Below are 19,594 nucleotides of genomic sequence, written 5' to 3' on the forward strand. Positions count from 1 at the left end.
AACCGGAGATAACTTATGATACACCCTGCCGTAAACACGGCTAAGGACATGGACTGTTCGAGATATGATGTTATATAAGAGTATTATCATTATATTTTTCTCATGTCGTGGGCGAGTGCCAATGATATTAATAATACTACAATACACAACGCCTGTGTTTATTATTTAGGTTTATCGTAATATATAACACACTATATAAACACTACACGTTAGTGTAGAGTACATGCGGTCTAAACTTGACAATGTGGTGTGACGTCTCTCGCCGTAACACGATGTAACGATAATGAACAACCCCTGTGCAGATAGATACACGCTGTGTTTTTTATAAATGTCGGTAGTAATGATCAGTAGTGAGAGTGACTATGATTTTACGCCGCTTTTAGCAATTTTTCAGCAACATCACGTCGGGGGACACCAAAAATGGGCTTTACACATTGAACCTGTATGTAGGGAACCGAACCCGGGTCTTCAGCGTGACGAGCGAACACTTTAACCACTAGGCTACCCCGCCTCCCCTACTGTTCAGTATGGTGTCGGGAAGTAATATCTGAAACCACGGCAACACCCTCTTCGTGCACTGTATGTACAAAACGTTGCTATTGGTAATTTTCCGTTTAAAACATTATAAGATTCGATAAAACGGATAACAACAAATTGGGTTATACGATTCGCGCCCTGCCTTTTTACATAGGCTGACTTCAGTCCTAGAAATCAAACTATTTTATTAACATACTTATAATTACTTATATTATAACAATAAAAAGGGCGGAATTATCCGTTAACTCTATTTCCACGAGTAAACTAAATCCGATGTGAGACATTCTTGTCGTTCAAGACATTTGATGTATACTGATTACAAATAATCTAGGATCCTGAAATAGTTTTACATACCGTGAACTTTGAAAAGAAATCACCCCATCTACAAAACAAATATCCTAAACAATCATTAACCCAAAGTGTTTTGTGTTCAGTATAGTGAGGAAAGAACCAACACACATCTTGTTCTAGTCGTGTTGACGTCACACAGCGCACTCGTGCCAACGTGGACAGTTTAGACAGGAGTGTAAACAAGCCACTAAAAGCCAGCTGATGCTTGGGTCCGGCTTGTTTGCTTCAGTCAAGAGGAGATACCTGTCAAGTCAGTCTCATCGCTCTGTCGACTGAAGGATAATTCACAACTTTCATCAGGTCACTTACAACCGTTTTGTTTATCAAAGACTTTACTTATTAAATTTAGCTTTGCCTTTTAGATTTTTAATCGTCTACTCTGGAGGTGGAAAATGTTGATCTCAACTTGACAAATATTTGCACACAGTTGAACATAAGCATTAAGTAAATGTCTGTAGTCCTCGTCGCTTGACGTTATGTTCAGCAGAATACGTGGACAAGTTTTTAAAATATTTTTTCTCACATCAGTTACGCCCACTAATGAATTTTAAAACACTTAAGTTTAATGGGTGTACACATATACCCTGCACGCACTGCATGCTATATGAAGTGGCTTTAAGACCTGTCTGCAGACCCTCAGTCAGATTGTAACCACGTGATCAAAACTAAAAGACCTTTCTTAGATAAGACACTTTGGTGTTTTTATCATATCTAAAACAAATATTCTTCAGCTTTGCTTTATCTTGGTGTAAGGACAAACGTCTCCAATACAACAAAACGTCATCTTGACCACGCCTGGGTATATCAACTACATATGTACTTAGCATACTACTTATACCTGTAAGCATATTACATGATTGACAGATTAACTAAGGTTTGGTTAATATGTTACACGTATATGTGACTAATGCGTGCGTGTAACTGTGCTGTCGCAGTAGTATAGACATGTTTATTATACATTACAGTACTGATCCGAAAATACACACCCTGCCACGTCCGACATTTGGGGCTCAATGTAAATATACTGCAAGGGGAGTTGAGGAGGATAGAAGGTAACAATGTGTTCAAGATTATTGTACTTACATTGCAATTCACTTGTACACGTCCCCATACACGACACAGTATGCTGATCGTCGACCAGCGATTGTTGCAACTCATAATGCCCCCCACCAGGCAGGGTAACAACAAATACCGTTTTCAACCTTTTTTGGAATGACGCGACCTGGGATCGAATCCCCGTCCATTCGCTCTCCAGGCAGACACTCTATCCGCTTGACCATTGGGGTGGTAGTACTGCAAATGTTCTTGTTAGTAGGGGAAGAAATAAAGATGCAATTGCGGGTGAAGATGTGTAAGTTATCTAAATGGATAAGGGGCGGTGGGGTAGCCTAGTGGTTAAAGCGTTCGCTCGTCACGCCGAAGACCCGAGTTCGAATCCCCACATGGGTACAATGTGTGAAGTCCATTTTCTGGTGTCCCCCGCCGTTATATTGCTGGAATGTTGCTAAAAGCGGCGTAAAACTAAACTCACTCTAGATGGATAAACACATACCTCTGCATACAAGATGTTATAGGCGTGTTTTAACTGCAGGGCAAAAACAAGTATACACTCCAAACACTGGATTGACCAAATTCCAATAAACGTTATCAAAACATTACCTAGATGAGAACAATCGCTGAAACAAACTTTAGGTCTAAAATGCAACTATGATAGTTGTCTCAAATACATCACCATCGAATTAGCATGTTTTGATTGTTTCATCTTTAGTCCAAATCATACATGGGTGTATGTTTTCATTTGTCCACAGTTTATTTAACGAATTTAAAACCTTTTCGGGTATTGATTATCAGGATTTTATCATTTATTGCCATTCTATTACATTTTTCATAACTACTGATAACTAAGCTCAGTGTCGATGTCAATTATTGATATCAACTATTGATGTCAACTATTGATATCAATATTATGAGGAAATATGCATCATTTGCAATGGGATCAAGTGTTATTCCCCAAAAGACAACATTTAGAAATACCTATAAAAAAATAACCGTTATTTCACATAGACTCCAGACATGGGCACCACGGTAAGTCAATGTGTATATACCCAGAGTCGTCAAGGTGACCCTTTTCTATGATTTTATGCAAAACTATGTTTGGTGTTAATTCATATTAAAAATAGTTCAAACGACCAGATGTTTATTTATTTTACAACGACAGGACGCGCCATACAAAAATGCAAAATTAATCGCAATTGACGTCAAATACAGATTTGCATTACCTGAGGTTATAGAGATCACATGAACGATATATACTCATCACATTATTAACTCATTAAGATATCATTATCTTGCATTTAAAGGACAGGACACAATAACGTTTACGACAGATAAATAAGCACTCACATGCCCTAAACATCAGACCATGACTCACACAGGATACACAGGTTGTCCGCCTGAGGCAGGGGTTGATGTACTGTATCGGGATAAGCAGAGACTAACGCCTTATCTCTGAATATATATGATTTTGATAAAAACAAATAGTTCCATTTAGCTTGAAAAGGAGCCCAGGGTGACGGGAGATTCAGAACCTGAAACTGTGGGAAATCTAGACTTGCTTAATGTAGGGCTTTCGCTGTGCACCATGGGTTGGGTGAAAGAAAAAACACGTCGATCAGGGACTGTGAGACAGACTAGAGGCAGTATGACACTGTGACATTATGTTGTGCATGCATCTGTATGTGAATCTGGCTCTCCGTGACTCATCCATCGTGACTGATCGATCCGATTAAATCGCACTATTGTTATTAACGACTATACACCTCCACACCTTGTGTATGTCTGTTTGACCGATATTCGGGACATAACATGCGAAGTATATAGATAATAATATGATACATGTAGCATCACAGAAAAGAATTAGGAGTATGTATGTATGTATGTATGTATGTATGTATGTATGTATGTATGTATGTATGTATGTATGTATGTATGTATGTATGTATGTATGTATGTATGTATGTATGTATGTATGTACGCTAGCCCATGGCTAGTAAAAATCCAGTCGGGCCAGTAAATCTCCACAGTCGCTCGCCCAACTGGCTAGTGAATTTTGATGGGATCATTTTGTAAATACATATCACTCTCTCCGACTTGTTAAGTTATAATACATCATATTAGCAGCTTAATGATGAAACCTGTGTCTACATTCAAATTTCGGGCAAGTGAATAATTTTGTGGGCTAGTAACTTTCAGTCATAGCTAGCCCGTCTTGCTAGCAAAATTTGGAAACTATTTCGCACACTGATGTATGTATTCATGGATGGATGGACGAACGTACGTGCGGATGTGTGTGTTTGTGTCTATTCTTTACTTGTATTACACCATCAATTTTCAAAATCTGGGTTTCTTTTCAGACTGTGAACACTCCCTTCATTACATGTTTCAATGTAGTAGTAGCTGTGAGTCATGTCTTGACGCATCATCGATCTGTCACGAGACCAACCATGCACGTTATGTCATTCTTCAACACAAACACTTCTCTTATTGACGAGCACCTATATAACATGCTTGTGACGTGCCCGAGTGTGCTCCTAGATGTCACTTACTTTCCTCCATCAACGGATGCATTAAATCATGCACATGTCACGTGAACATTGCATCATGCAGTGTCCGGAAAGGTGTACTGAGCATATGCTGGTATCAGGAAGCCATTACATACACACTGTATGATCTGTGTCTTTAAATATGACGCTAAAAACACACGTTATGACGCCCGTTTAAACTTGTCACAATGGCCACGTCAACACATAGAATATTGAATGCTGTGCTCTCAAAATGTTTCTTCTATCTGTTGTGAATGACTTCTAGGAAGATCCTAAGATTTTATATTGTTACTTGTTGTATAATAAAATTTATTTCATCGGAGAGTGTAAACTCTTAGGAATAATTAACAAGGGGATTTTTCTCATGTTACGATAAACGCAATAACATATTTCTGATCATGGTATTTTCGTTGTAGCTACAAGGTCACGCGTTGCGCCCTTGGCATGTTCAGGATTGATTTATTGCGGTATTTACATATAAATTCATTCGACGTAGTTCCATGAATTTCGCGTTAAACACCAATGTCAACTTAGATAGTCTGAAGATCTGGGTTTGGATACTTTTCCAGCACTTACGTCAAAAGTGGCGACTAATATGATTAGGTTTATAGGTTGACTAAGATGACACATGTCATGGTATCGGAGTTATGTATAACAATGCTCCTGTTGTCAGTCACTAGATTGTCTCGTCACTAGATTGTCTCGATTATTTACAGATCGACGTTATACAGCTGAAATATTGCTGTGTGCGGCTTTCAACAATAAACAAAGAAGCATTAAAAACCAAAAAGAAAACAAAAAATATAGAAAATTCATATAATCAGCATCGTAGAAATAACCTAACACGCACATATCAGCATTGTTGACTGTGGTTTAGATAATCGAGCCGACCAGACAGTCCAGTGACTGATATGACAATCGTTTGTCGGACACGCAATCCACCAGGTCAACGACACTGACCACCCGATCCACCAAGTTGTCTCTTTCAACAAGAAAACTTTTCTGAGTACCCATTTAAACAAAATAATTCCCCTGCAAACATTTAAAGTCAATTTGTGACAATACATGTGACAGACAAAACACTTATGGTGATGGTAGTGAGGATGATGGTGATGGTGGTGATAATCTTTCTATTATGAAGAGAGCAGGTGTGTGAACAGAAATGTGTGTATTTTATTTAACGGAGTAAATAGTAATGACGTCACAAAGAGGGAACTTAACAAAGTATCATGACGTCACACAGATCTGCTAGTTTGAATGACGCAGAACAGATGACGTTACTTGGGGCAGACACATTGTTCATCACACAACAGTTGGGCTACCGCCAATGCACATGAAGTCACGTTTGGAATATTCTTGGATTGCTAAACTACTTTTCGCTTCAATATTGATAGTTTGTTATTGTTAAGTGTGATTTGATAAAAATGTTCGACCATATTCAACCACAGGGGCTTGTAACGCTAAAAACTGCCATCAAGGCATATACTATCACTGACGGGGTCTTAGTACTATATAAAAGGATATAGTACTAAGACCCCGTGGTAGATAAGTGTATTCAACACTAATACCTCGCCTCACATTCTGGTAGATAAGTGAGTTATCTCACTGTATAGAATTAAATACAGTAACATGATAGTGAGCATGACGATTGTTAAAATGGTAGCAACACGTCACATATGGTCACACTTATTTTTATGTCGCCCTAACCAGCTCATTTCCGAAACAGTCAGCTGTGCAAGCTGACGTAATGTGGGACTTCCCCTCAGAGTCGTCTCCCTTTAACAATGTTTACTTTCTACCTTGCTGCCAAAACAATAATAAACAAAGTTTCCCGAGCTCCGTAGGTGATAAATTTGACTGGTAATGCAAATTTCAGGTCCTCTCGATACTAGATAATCATCAGCAGGCCCGACATATGGACAGAATGACCTGTTTTTATCACATGCTAATGAGCGGAGTTGGCCATGTGACTGATTTGAGTCAGTGCCTGTTTGTGGTGTGCGAGCGAGTCGAGAGGAGAGCGTCAGCGAGTGTGTGTTCTAAAGATAGGCGGAGTTATATGCAGGGACAGTCGGGTGCGTTATCATAATTCTCAGGAAACTTCGTCCGTCAACAATTCTAGATGTCATTGCAAGGAACAACAAGCTCCCCTCGCGGACGAGAGATCCCCAGCCGCAGGATTGTTCTCAACAACTTAGAACAGCTACCAGGAGATTACAGTACAACGCCAGGAGGGACGCTGTTCTCCACTACCCCCGGAGGTCAGTTTGCATTGTTGTGCATTTATAGATCGTGAAGACAACGTAATGACGAATAATCAGTGCATTTTTACGTGGTCGGTTATACAACTGCATATGCATAGCCACCTTGCTTCTGTTCTAGCCTTGTTTACTTCAGACCATTCAAGATGGCGGATCACCGTGCCATGTGACTTTCGTGCGAAAACTGCTTATCAGATGTTGCCTGGTTGCTGGTTTTAAAGCTTGCTATGCCATCTGTTAGATAAATATTTATATATTTCAAATGCAGGATACCTTGTCTAACTCTGTCAGCATCATTATGCTGTAATTGATCAACTATTTAATTGCCTGCATGATAAATAAATATACTGAGTACAGTCTTTTTAACGAAGGTTAGTCTTATAGCAGATGTTCCTTCTTTTAATTAAATCATGCGTTTTTCGTATTTTGCGTCTATCCTGTTTTGTCATATGGGAAGATTTTATAGACGACAGGGTTCTGTATATGTTGTCAGTAATAGTTTATGATTCCTGACCTGAAAAAACGATTTGTTTACATCAGCACCGAGATGACCTTGGCACGGAAACATGAATTATTGTGTACAATGATACACCTCCGACAGATGGCTTGGTAGACGTACACAGTGTAACTCATCTCAATAAATTAGCAGTCTCGTCTCAGTATTGGGTTGTTTCACATTCTGGCAAGAGAAAATACACGATTGTTTCATGCATCAGTGTGCATGCCACATGTGTAGATCGAGTGTTGATTTTGTGGCATATTTCAATATCATAATTTTGTTTAAAATTTTATAAACTATTTTAAAGTGTTTGAATGACACTGTGTACTTTTAGTTAGGTTTTGATTGGATGTTATGTGTAACAGGTTTATGTTTAGGCTTATACAGTTATGAATATTTCATTGAGGAAGTCTGTATGTGTTATCTGAATTTAGATACGGCTATGGTGGTAAATTTGTAATATAAATGAAATGACCTTATTCTATCATGTAACACCTGCTTTTGTATGGTGAGCTTTATATAGTCAGTGGTTGACTAGGAGTCCTTACTGATAGTATACCATGTTTACACTCTGCAGCAGCAAATATGGGTCATTGCTCTCAAATGTGGGTCACCAAGCGTGTTTGATAGTGGCAAGTGGGTGTATGATTAACCTTACTATGTTTGTTTGAGTGAGTGAGTTAACATTTATAGTCACATCAGCAATATGTTTGTTCGAAGAACAGTGAGTGTTTTTCCACTGCTTTTCCAGACATTGGAAATGAGGAATTAGATCTATTTAATCAAAAGATGTACCCTTTGCCTATACTGACTTTCACCAGCATGCATTTAATGTCTTGTCTTAAAGAAAAAAGACATTCTGGTATTATCTAACATATGAACACAGTGCCAATAGGCATTTTCTTTTACTTTCGCTTTTAAATTTAACACACATAGTTAAATTACCATTAATGGATTAAAATGTTGATAATTTCTTAATTTGAATGCAGCCAGTCAGGAACTCTGACAATAGTGACATTTCCCCAAAAATTATTTTGGATAAAATTTTCACCTTCAGTTAACAACTGTCAACATAATTGATGGTTACTGAAATACAGACTCATAGTTAGCACAGTGAGATATATTTGGATCACACGTTACCCATGAAAGATAAGGTTTTATCCACAAACATGAAATCTTGTCATGGCTATATATAGTATATCTGACAGATCGTAAGATTAAGTATTTCTTAAACACTGCTTGCATTTCTGAAAATATTTCACATATTTAACTCAACATGTTCAACTAGATTAGACATGATAAATGCACATAGTATGTATAAATTACTGTATGTTAATCCCATGTTCAGAACTGTGTAATTGCATGTAGTTGTTTATAAATATGTTATTTGTAATGTGCTTTTGATTAGCTGACTGCAAAAAAATGTTTTTTCAGTTTGTTTATGTCCCCTCCCCCCAAATTAGACCACAACTGATGGCTGTTTCCTTGTTGCTCACTCTTCAAGTAAGAGGCACACTGACACTCACCTTGAAAAGAAATGTTAACCTCTACTTACTAATTCATTTGAATACTGTATTGTAATCTTGACATTATTCAAGAAACTGAAACAATAAGACCCTTTGTCCTGTTAGGATTATGTATTTGTGATCTGCTTCTATGTGCCATGGATGTGAATGGCCACTTAAATGTGACATATTTCTTATCTTGCTACAAAGTATTGTATTAACAAGTGTTATACAGATTCTGGCAGCTTCTTGAACTGCATTTCAATGTAAATCTTAGCTTGACAGTTTAATGTTGACCATCTGTCTGTTATCAAAGTGTCAAGAAATCAGCTGATTGCTTCACACCTGTATGTGTTATCTTTGTAACATGCTTTAAGAACAATGAAAGTTTTCAGGCAATCATAGCAGTGCCAAAAATGACATATATATTCGCTAACCAGTGAGCTTGAATCGTTCTAAATATAACTGCTAAATATTTTATAACAATATTTTTGAGATTTTTTAAAAGTTAATTATGTCGTAAACACAAAACATTTTAGAGTCAATTGTTAGAAATTAAGGTGTCAATAATAACAAAGTATCGGCACGATAATGCAACACAAACACTGTCCATTCTATCAGCCAAGCAGAAAACAGTACTGTTAGTGGTCTTGGCCTTTTTTGTTTGTTTATTTAGAACTAAAAAGAATTTGCATGGCTATCCAATCAAATAACTTGTAATGTATTTGTAATTGTGTAACTCAAGAATTTCTTCATTCTGTTTGAAACACATACAACTGTTTGGAAAAACAATCATAGTAAATGGTTAATTATCCCCCGCCGCACGTTTAGCGCGATGCGGGGGATATAGTATTAGGCTCCGTCCGTCCATCCGTTTGTACGTAGGTACGTACGAATTGGAATATATTAAGAACCGTTCACTAGATTCTTTTCATATTTGATACCTAGGTTCATCACAGTATAAGAAAGGCCCAAGTCAGTTTTTGTGACCTTGACCTTCATTTCAAGGTCACAAGGGGACTTTAACGTTTTACCTGCATGTTAAGCTATCTCAAAAACCAATCACTGGATTTTCTTCATATTCAATACCGAGCTTTATCTAGGGAAGGCGCAGGGCCCAGTCAATTTTGGTGACCTTCACTTAATTTTTAAGGTCACAGAGACACTTTGAAGATTTCAGAATATTAACCTGCATGTTATGCTTGTCAGCAAGATACCACAAGAACCATTCACTGGAGTTTCTTCATATTTGACACCAAGCTTCATGTAGGGAAGGCCCAGGGCCCAATCAATTCATATAATTTTCAGGGTCACAACGACACTTTGAAGATTTCAGCATGTTAACGTGAATTGTCAGCAAGATATTTCAAGAACGGTTCACTGGATTGTCTTCATAGACTTTCAAGACTTCCCTTGAATGTTTTTCAATAAGCAATTTCTTTAGTACTATTTTTGCATATTTCATACACTATGACATTCATGTCAAGGTCAAAGTCAGTCTTGAAAATATGTGTGTGTTTGAACAACTAAAGAGCAAGATATCAAGAGAGGTCGACTGGTCATGTTTTTGTTGACATTTAACTTCATCTTAAACTTTCATTACTTTATAAGTTTGCTTTGATAATGCGGCGGGGGATTATGTCACCTTAGTGACGATGCTTGTTCTGATTATTGTAGAGGACGTTAAGTGGTTATGCAGTAACCATGGTAAAGCATACCACTGTGTATGCATTTATTTTTTAAGATATTTTTATATCCCTTCATTAGCGGTTGTCAGAAGTCACAGACTACAAACAAGACATTTGTTTAATTTGTATTCAAATTTCTATAGTCCATTTATGAATTTGGGAATATATTTTGGTTCTCTTTTTCTTTTCTTTTTTTATTGTCAATTTTTCATAGATGATGTGGTTTGGAAATTATATATTTTCTTCAGATAGTTCTAACACAAGACTAGTTGGAAGCATTAATACCTTTTCCTCTTCGCCTGTAATCAGTGAAATACTAGACACCTCTACATGGCCAAGCTATTAGTTATACAACTATATTGACATGAATTAGGAAAGTTTCAGTTCAAACTTGTCATTTGCTGGAAATATAACCCCAATATCAGTCTGTGAGCAGGATGGGATAAATCATTGGGGTGCCATTGTACCATGGTGGATCCTTCTTCACAAATCTACCATTGGTTTGTATGGTCCAATTTCCAAACTTGTTTATTTGAATGTCATTACTTTATACCTGCTAATGACAGAACATGGCTCTTTGAAACTGCTTGACTTGCTTGTCATTGGATAATAATAAACAATGTTTACGTTCACTTCATAAACCGTGAAGAGTTTTGTTACAACTGGTCTTCAGCAACTAATGCTTGCGGTAAACTAACAGGATCAGGTGGTCAGGCCCAACGACAAGTGAATCCAACAAAATATGAAATATCAAAGTAGCAACTGTATTAAAATATCGACAAGGTGTACAAATCAATCAGTGGTTATTGTACAACGTGACTAACGGGATCTCTGACTTGGTTGATGCATGTCATTCTATCCAAACTGCTTATATCAGTGCTGTTGATGTCAGTCACTGGCTTGTCCAACCCCAGTATTGGTTATGTACAGACCACATCATACAGCTGGAATATTGCTGCGAGTGGCTTTACACAACTAACACAATATCTTGTTCATATTCAATCTCTGTTATCTTTGATTTCTATTATGTTCCAGGAACAAGATTAATTTATGATCGGTCTTTCTTACTGGAATGTCGAAACTCTCCATTAACAAAAAGTCCTCCAATCATGGCGAAGATTCCTGGCATCACCGAACCAGGGGAGATAGAAGTGGCGAAAGAAAATGGTCGTAAAATACCTGAGGAAAAAGAAAAATCTGGTAGGTTGGACCATTTATTGTAGAAAGTAAATATTTATCAGTTTAATTCAAGTAGTGCAGAGGAGTCAGTTTGTAATGTGCCGCTGGTATGTTTTTCTTATTTTTCTTTCATGTTATATAACAGAACATCATTAATATAGAACAAATGTGTGTTAAACTCAAATAGTTGCCAGTTTGTAGGACATTTGAAGTGCAGATACATCAGTTGAATAAAGATTAAAATCATAAAAGACTTTGCACATGAATTAGCAACAGGTTACATGGTTAAAGTTTTAACATTTTTGAGCACAGTACTTTTGATAGAACTGTAATGGTTAATGGTTATTTCAACTATGTAATTTATTTGTATTATTGGCCTTTCGCTTTTATACTGAATAAAATATCTGTCTGTCTGTTTGTAATAGTTAAATGTTGTTTTTTACAATACTCCTGATACTTTTGTAATGGTAAATGTTGTTTTTCAGACCACCCCGAAGAACAGCCTCAGTTTGAGATGGATATCTAGAATTACCCACAATGCCTTTCATTTCATTTTCCCCTCAACTGCCTGCCAGTGTAGGCTGTCGGATCTTGGCAGTGCTGACGGACAAGATGAAAACAACATGTTTTCAAAAACTTTCTCCAAGTACTTTTATACAATCACACAGCTGAAAGGAAAATGAAGGTCCTGATTGGTTCAGCCAGAGAAATGTTTGTTGCCGCGGTTACCCAGGAGAGAATGAATGTGACTTTTTGACAGATATAAATTATCTTAACATTTATATGTTTTTAACATTTTCCAGTGCTAACATACATATAGTATGTAAGACAGCGGCATTACTCTGGTTTCTTTTGATACCATGGTTACCATGAGTACTATGTATCAAAGATGCAACTTGTGTTACTTGTTATCTTTTAGTTGTTTATCTGTTTTCAGTTTTATCTCCATCTCAAAGTGCTCAATGCCTAACTAAGGGACGCTCTAGTTACTTAAGCCTAACTGTGAGATACTCTTGTTTCTTATGCCTAACTATGGATGGGAAAGATTTCTTCATAAAACTTAACAGTGAGATCTCCTGTTTCTTAGCCTAACTATGGGATTGGATTTTCAGTCATGTGATCCGAAGCTCACATGAGGTTCAATGTCTGCCATGACAACTTGTTGACTTTCTGGTGGAATGGTTTGTTTTTTTCTGGCAGTAGCAGAATAGCATTTCTTCAGCAATAATAAAACTGATGACTCATTGACAATGAATGTCAACCAGATCTTGACTAGGTTTGTCTTTATCAGTAACCAATGCAATAAGAATTTCAGCTACATTGATATCATAAAAAGAAAGTTGTCAATTTAAATGAAATCGGTTTTCAGATTGGCGCAGGCATGGTCTGAAAGTCATTTACTGCTCAAAAGAAGTTCGAAGTCTGTTTGTTGGGTACCCTCCAACCATGACAGAAGAACTAGAGTCACATTATGTTCTCTAACTTCTTTTGTGTAGTATATTAGTTTTCACAAATATAGATGATATAACATGTGTTTAATATCATATACATACTGTCAGTATCAATATTAGGCCTTACGTCATTTACAGTCTCACATAGCTGAGTAAGGACAAGACATTTATTTTAGATAGGGAAGGAGCTTTGGTCATTGTGATAACAGATGACTCCCCAATTTTGTCAATTTTGGGGTGATGCAGATTGTATTCGTTTCTTTCTTGCCCTTTACCATGGTAACTTCCCTTTCAATAAATGGCCACTTCCTTATGAAGAACAATGGTGGTGATATCCAACCATCACATGAAGGCACATTGTCATAATATTCTGTATATTACTTTATGTCTGGAAGTAGTCTGATGGATAGTATTTCCAAGTCTTCAGCAAGTATTACTTTGCTCTGAACTCTACTGTGTTCTGCGTTATGTCTGTGTTGTGTTGCCTCCCTTTAAATGTTACGATTTGATACCGGTATACATTTATTACACTGAATATGCAACTAGTGGAACTAGATGCTCTCCTTTCAAGTACTGTAGCGTTAGAGGGTGGTAATGAAGCTTGGTCACTGTGTCAACCGCAATACGTACATCATGAAACAGTTTGTCAATTATCATCAGCTGTTGTTACACAATGATGGTTTGAGCATGTACTGGCACATTGAAGATCACAGCATTAACAAAGAAACTATAATAGGAGTCCAACTGATGAATACAAACCGCTGCTTTAAATATGTATGCTCTACTACAATTTTGAAGTAGAATAGGGAAAGTACATATGTGGAAACTTAATAGGCTTGATTTTTTTTGGGTCACCTTATTAGTTCTTTGTTGAGGGGGAGGGGCTGAATTTGAAATATTCGGTTAATACTGATATAAAATTTTGAGTTTATTGATGTATGAATTGTGACACAATGTATTATTCTGTGAATCCTTGCTTCCCTGTAAAGTTTCGAGAAACTGCTGCTAATATCTTTCCCACCTGTAAGGTATTTGCTCTGTACTGCTGTTTGTGCATGTTGACATGGCAAGCACTGAGGTACCCTACGGGTTGAGATTGCAGTCTGGTGATACATGCTGTTGAGTTTCATAGTTTTGATTAACAAGTAAATTTGCAAGGGGATAGCTTTGGAATTTTACAATCATGAAATTCTTAAATCAAAATGTCATTTCAGCTGTTTAGTATTTTTGTTTATTTTATTTTTTATCACAAAAGAATCATTCTCTATAAACAATAACAAATATGTATATTTTTAAGAACAGCAGTTGTGGTTTCAGTTACAAAGCTTTATCACAGTGTTGGCGTTATCTCTCCATTGGTCATGTGATGGTCACGTCACTGAAACAGCATTCCAAATATTCAAAACTGGGTATTCTAACCATTTGGTATATTTGACAGATTTTGAAAGATTTAAAACGGGTAATTGCCATAACAGTAATTTGAAACCACACTAATTACTTTTGTTTAAAGCAGAAAATCATGAACATCTTTTTCTGCACAGTTGGTCATTCCTTACAGTAAGTGACATCTCTTACGGTTATTTCACTTCATGAAATATCCTTCTAGTCGTGTTGATAGGGTTACTCTCATAATAGTTATGAGTCTGACTGCTTTGTGTAAATGCATGTTAATGGGTTTTTTTGTCAAAAAAATCTGTCTCTGTGTGATGTAAGTTAAGTTCTTTTTAAACAAATTCAAAAAGACAAGTTACGTTTAGAAGTTGTATCTTTGATAGTACTGATCCATATTGATACATTTTCATGTAAACAACATAAAATATGGTATTTTATTTTATTGGGATTATGTTTGAAACAAATGCATTTCTATTTCACAATGAAGCATGTCTTTTGCAAAGAGAGAACAAATGTTTATGTTTAAGGGGAAGTAACTCTGTCATGTTAAGGTGTTTACTGCTTAGTCCCACTAGGAGAAAGAAGAATAACAGGAAAACTACCAAATGCTGTCTGCACAATAATGCTGCTTAAACACCTGTTGGGCAGATGTTTATGTAGGCTGCTGTTAAATCCAAAATATTATTATTTACAAAAATTGAAATAAAAAAAAAGAAAATACACTTTTGGGTGTTTGTGTTTGATCATGGAACAATAATGGTAGATATGCTCCATTGTAGATGGGAGGCAGGTACTGGGTGTTTTGTCAAGGCCCGTTTTGAACTGCACCATTTGGGCATTTACTGCTTCATTAAGAATGCATCAAGTCTAAAAACCTGGAGGGGTCACAGGTAGCCAAGTGGTCTCAGGTCTGCAAGTTGACTTGTAGGGTAGCATCCCTGGATCATCCCAGGAGTGGTTAGATCAACATCTGCAATATCCATTTTTGCCCATCCTACATTTTGCTGACAAGGTGTAATGCAACTGTAATACATTTCAAAGTGGGGTTAGACCAAAGGATTGGTGATGATTGTTATGGAGAAGCATGTACAATGTGAATGACACACACACACCCATACACACCCACCCCCTGAAAATTTATGTACAACAGAGATGCCCCCCATGTGCAAAATCATCGCTCTTCTTCTCCCCCCCCCCAACACACACACACACACATTAATTTGTAAGCATAAATGTATAATATTATCCCCCGTTACGCATTTTGCGGGGTATTAAAATGGACTCCGTTCGTGCGTCCGTGCACATCTTTTCTGAGGCAGAACTTTAACACCAGTCAATATTTCTTCATCAAACGTGGTACATAGATTGGTCTGGTGGTGTGCTGGTGCCTATTGGTAGTTTTGGAATTCTGAATAAATTGTTTTTGGCATTTCCATGGCAACAAGTTTGATTTAGATTGAAATTGGTGGTAGTGCTCTTTTCGGGAGCAGAACTCTAAAACCGTTCAATGTTTCTTTGCCACACTTGGTACATACATACATCTGGTGGTGTACTGGTGCCTTTTGGTAGTTTTGGAATCCTGAATAAAATGGCTTTGCATATCTGGAGCAGAACTTTAAACCTTTCAATACTCTCCTTGCACTTTTCTATATACTCTCGAAAACATTTGACATAATCATAACTCGTAGACATATTCATGAAGAGTATTTTGCCATTGCGGGGGATATTGATGACATTGTCTTATTGGTTGTATTTGCATGAGAGAGAAAGCCATAAATAATGAATGGCCCCTTACCTGTGTATCGTAACACGTGGAGTTTTTTCAATGTAAATATTTCCCAGCAGGTTTACTAGGAAAAGGTAGCTGCAGACACTCGTGTTTATTCGTAGCGACTATTAGTTTAGTAGTGATCTTGTAATCATAATTACAACACATTTTACAATATCTGACAGACAAAAACGCTGGGGGGTCATTAAGTAAATTATTTCAGCAAGTGCATCGTCTTGTATCGACCCGTGAAGATCTTGTTAGAATTGATCTTCAGTAACCCATGCTTGTAAGAAGCGGCTAACGGGATCGGGTGGTCAGGCTCGCTGACTTGATTGACACATGTCATCGTAACCCAACTGCGTAAATCAATGCTCATGCTGTTCACTAGAATGTCTGGTCCAGACTCGGTTATCTACAGACCGCCGCCGTATAGCTAGAATATTGCTGAGTGCGGAGTAAAACTAACTCACTCACTCCTGTATCGATACAGAGGCGTGTCTTGTATGAGAATTTACGATGCTGGGAGCACCGAAGTGTCGTTTCATCACAAGGATCAGCGTCTGCTTGTTATGATGACGCGAACGCTGGGTTACGCCATCCTCAATTCAATGTCATACAAAGCATAGGCGGATCCAGAAGGGGGGTGCAGGGGTGTGCACCCCCCCTTTTGTGCTGAAAGTTTATTAAATGACCATTGAAACTCGGATGAAAATGACGTGCACCCTCCCTTTTCTCAATAGTATGCACCCTCCCTTTCTAAAAAAGCTGTATCCGCCCTTGCAAAGGTAAGAGTTATGAAAGGATTGGTGTATGGTATTTTACGTGAGCTTCCTTCAACTGATTGGCTAGACATTGTTCAATCGTGTGACAGAGCGTTACGTGTGGATGGACGGGTATTACATTGTGAGCTGGGCTTGACACTGTGCAGTTTAATTACGTTATACCACGACGTGTCTGTTTTGTGTGGGAGGAAGAGCCCAGGGTCATAGACGATTTCGACGTTTTACTACTTGGTTGTGACTGATGTTTCAGTTATGTGCTTGAAAAAAAAGAGTGCCATGTACCACTGGGTATTCCAAAGATTGAGTTGAAAGCACCGAATGCCTCTGTTTACCTGTTATACTGTCAATAAATATTCCCAGGTTCAACCTGTCAACCGTCTACATCCCTTCTGTATTGTAGGCCGTCTTCTATACTAGGCCACGACGATAAACCCAATTTCACCTCACCTCTATACTAGGCACAAAAAGAAACTGTGCATACAAAAATTTAAAACCTAAATTTATCAAACCTGTGTAGACACATAAGGATTTAAACTCAGAGATTAGTAACATGCATGCACGTGCCACGTTCCGTGACGTCAGTGGGTTCGTCCTTGAGAAGTGCAATACGTTGTTGCACGTGCATTCAGGGAAAGAGAAACAGAGCAAATGAATGCCACACAATACTGTCACTTTGGAAAGCTCAACCCCTGCGATCGTTCAAAAAATTAAACGGCTATTGAAACGCATAGCATGCCAAGGCTCACGTCTGCACAACGTCATGAGGCCATTGGGATGGTCCGTGGGGGAATGTCTCAACGACAAGTGGCTGCACATTTCCACTGCCACCGGAACACCATTTCTGCACTGGTGAGACGCTACCAGAACACAAATGACGTCATCGATCGGCCACGTTCTGGACGTCCACGTGTAACAACGCCAAGACAGGACATATGGATAAGGGTGACCCATCTTCGCCACAGGTTTCAGACTGTAGTGATGACTGCCCAAACCATCCCAGGACTTCGCCGTATCCACCCCAACACAGTTCGACAACGTTTACGTCATCACGGGATCAGACCACGACGTCCCGCCATACGGCCTATCCTGACACAACGTCATCGACAAGCTCGCCGAATGTGGTGCGGAAATCATGTCCGCAGACCCTTGTTTTGGTGGAGAAATGTTGTTTTTACAGATGAGTCCAGGTTTAACATTTCCCATAGTGATGGACGTCAACGTGCCTATAGACGCGCGGGAGAACGTTATGCACAGTCCTGTGTCTTGGAGAGGAATCGCTGTGGTGGTTGTTCCGTGATGATTTGGTGTGGAATAACAGCACTGCAAAGAACTCCTTTGGTGATTGTTCAGGGCAACTTAACTGGTGTGGGCTACAGGGATCAGATTCTTCGACCTGTGGCAATTCCTTTTCTGCAACGTCATGGCCCTGGGTTAACATTCCAACAGGACAATGCCCGCCCTCATACGGCACGGGTTGCTATGGATTTCTTGCAACACCACAACGTTGACTTACTGCCTTGGCCTGCAAATTCACCGGATCTCTCCCCGATAGAGCATGTTTGGGACGAGATGGATCGACGTCTACGCCGTCTTCCTCATCCGCCAGATAACGTCCTTGACCTTGCAACAGAACTTGAGAGAATCTGGCGTGACATCCCACAAGCCTTCCTTGCACGTTTGATAGGCTCTATGCGTCGTCGATGCACTGCTGTTCTCAATGCCGATGGTGGACATACCCGTTATTGAGCTTGTGACATGGTCGTTTGACCCTTGTCCCGCTTGTGGACTCGTGACGTCATGGTCTCATCCCTCCATTAAAGTTTATATGTACTTTGACATTGTTTTCGTACTTATCAACTGGAATAATATTTTGACAATGCACAGTTTCTTTATGTGGCTAGTATACATGCACGTTAACCTTCTCTTGATAGTCAATCTCTTTGAATCTGTACAAATACATTTCAATACATTTATGTTTACAATAACATATCGTTATTTAATACTCTCCCCCTTTTGAGTTTAAGTGTAGTAAGAACTTTCTTTGCTAATTAAAGTGCAAAACTACTAGGCATGGTTAATAACAACAAGTTCGATACAAGATAAGTATAAGATCAGCATTCGAAATACCTGCTTGCCCGACCGCCCGGGACGTGTTATTTTCAACATGGACTGCCAGACACCTGCCCGACGGTCGGGTTACAATTTAGACATGTATCTGTGAAGATATTTTGTGGGCAGGTAAGATTTGGCAAATTTTTACATCTAACCAGCCCTGTGATCTGGCTGAAATTTTGGGAGTTTCATACCCTGATAAGATATGTTTACACACAATTGAAATCATGTCTACTGTCAAAAGTGACCAGCCTCATTGAGTCAACCAACTCGTGATAATACATCAGCGATAATGTTGCCTTTGACTTTAATGCGTTTGATGCCTAAATCAAGTTTCACTAAAGACAAGGACCAGGACATAAACCGTTTGATTTTGTGAAGAAAAATCAATGAATTGGTGCAATATTATATCTCTGATGTTACTCAAATTTAGGTGAATAATAACAAACTGGATGACCAAAGCT

The 19,594-nt window shown here is 38.3% G+C and overlaps 1 protein-coding gene across 1 annotated transcript; it reads left to right on the forward strand.

Annotated features, from left to right (window-relative positions):
• The first annotated feature begins 6,465 nt into the window (after positions 1-6,465).
• Positions 6,466-15,187, forward strand: LOC124291683 (eukaryotic translation initiation factor 4E-binding protein 1-like). Its single transcript, XM_046728733.1, has 3 exons — positions 6,466-6,751; positions 11,479-11,643; positions 12,108-15,187. Exons 1-3 carry the CDS (start codon positions 6,613-6,615, stop codon positions 12,146-12,148), a joined length of 345 nt encoding a protein of 114 aa, XP_046584689.1. The 5' UTR covers positions 6,466-6,612; the 3' UTR covers positions 12,149-15,187.
• The last annotated feature ends 4,407 nt before the right edge of the window (positions 15,188-19,594 follow it).

The sequence above is a fragment of the Haliotis rubra genome, unplaced genomic scaffold, assembly GCF_003918875.1.
Source record: "Haliotis rubra isolate DU_JTF1 unplaced genomic scaffold, ASM391887v1 Scf5, whole genome shotgun sequence".
NCBI lineage: Eukaryota > Metazoa > Mollusca > Gastropoda > Lepetellida > Haliotidae > Haliotis > Haliotis rubra.

What these genes read in the sequence shown, in the direction of transcription:
- LOC124291683 (XM_046728733.1), top strand. Translation starts at nt 6,613, where the DNA reads ATGTCATTGCAAGGAACAACAAGCTCCCCTCGCGGACGAGAGATCCCC. An exon ending in GTTCTCCACTACCCCCGGAG is followed by an intron (nt 6,752 to 11,478) that starts GTCAGTTTGCAT and finishes ATTATGTTCCAG; the next exon opens with GAACAAGATTAATTTATGAT. An exon ending in TGAGGAAAAAGAAAAATCTG is followed by an intron (nt 11,644 to 12,107) that starts GTAGGTTGGACC and finishes GTTGTTTTTCAG; the next exon opens with ACCACCCCGAAGAACAGCCT.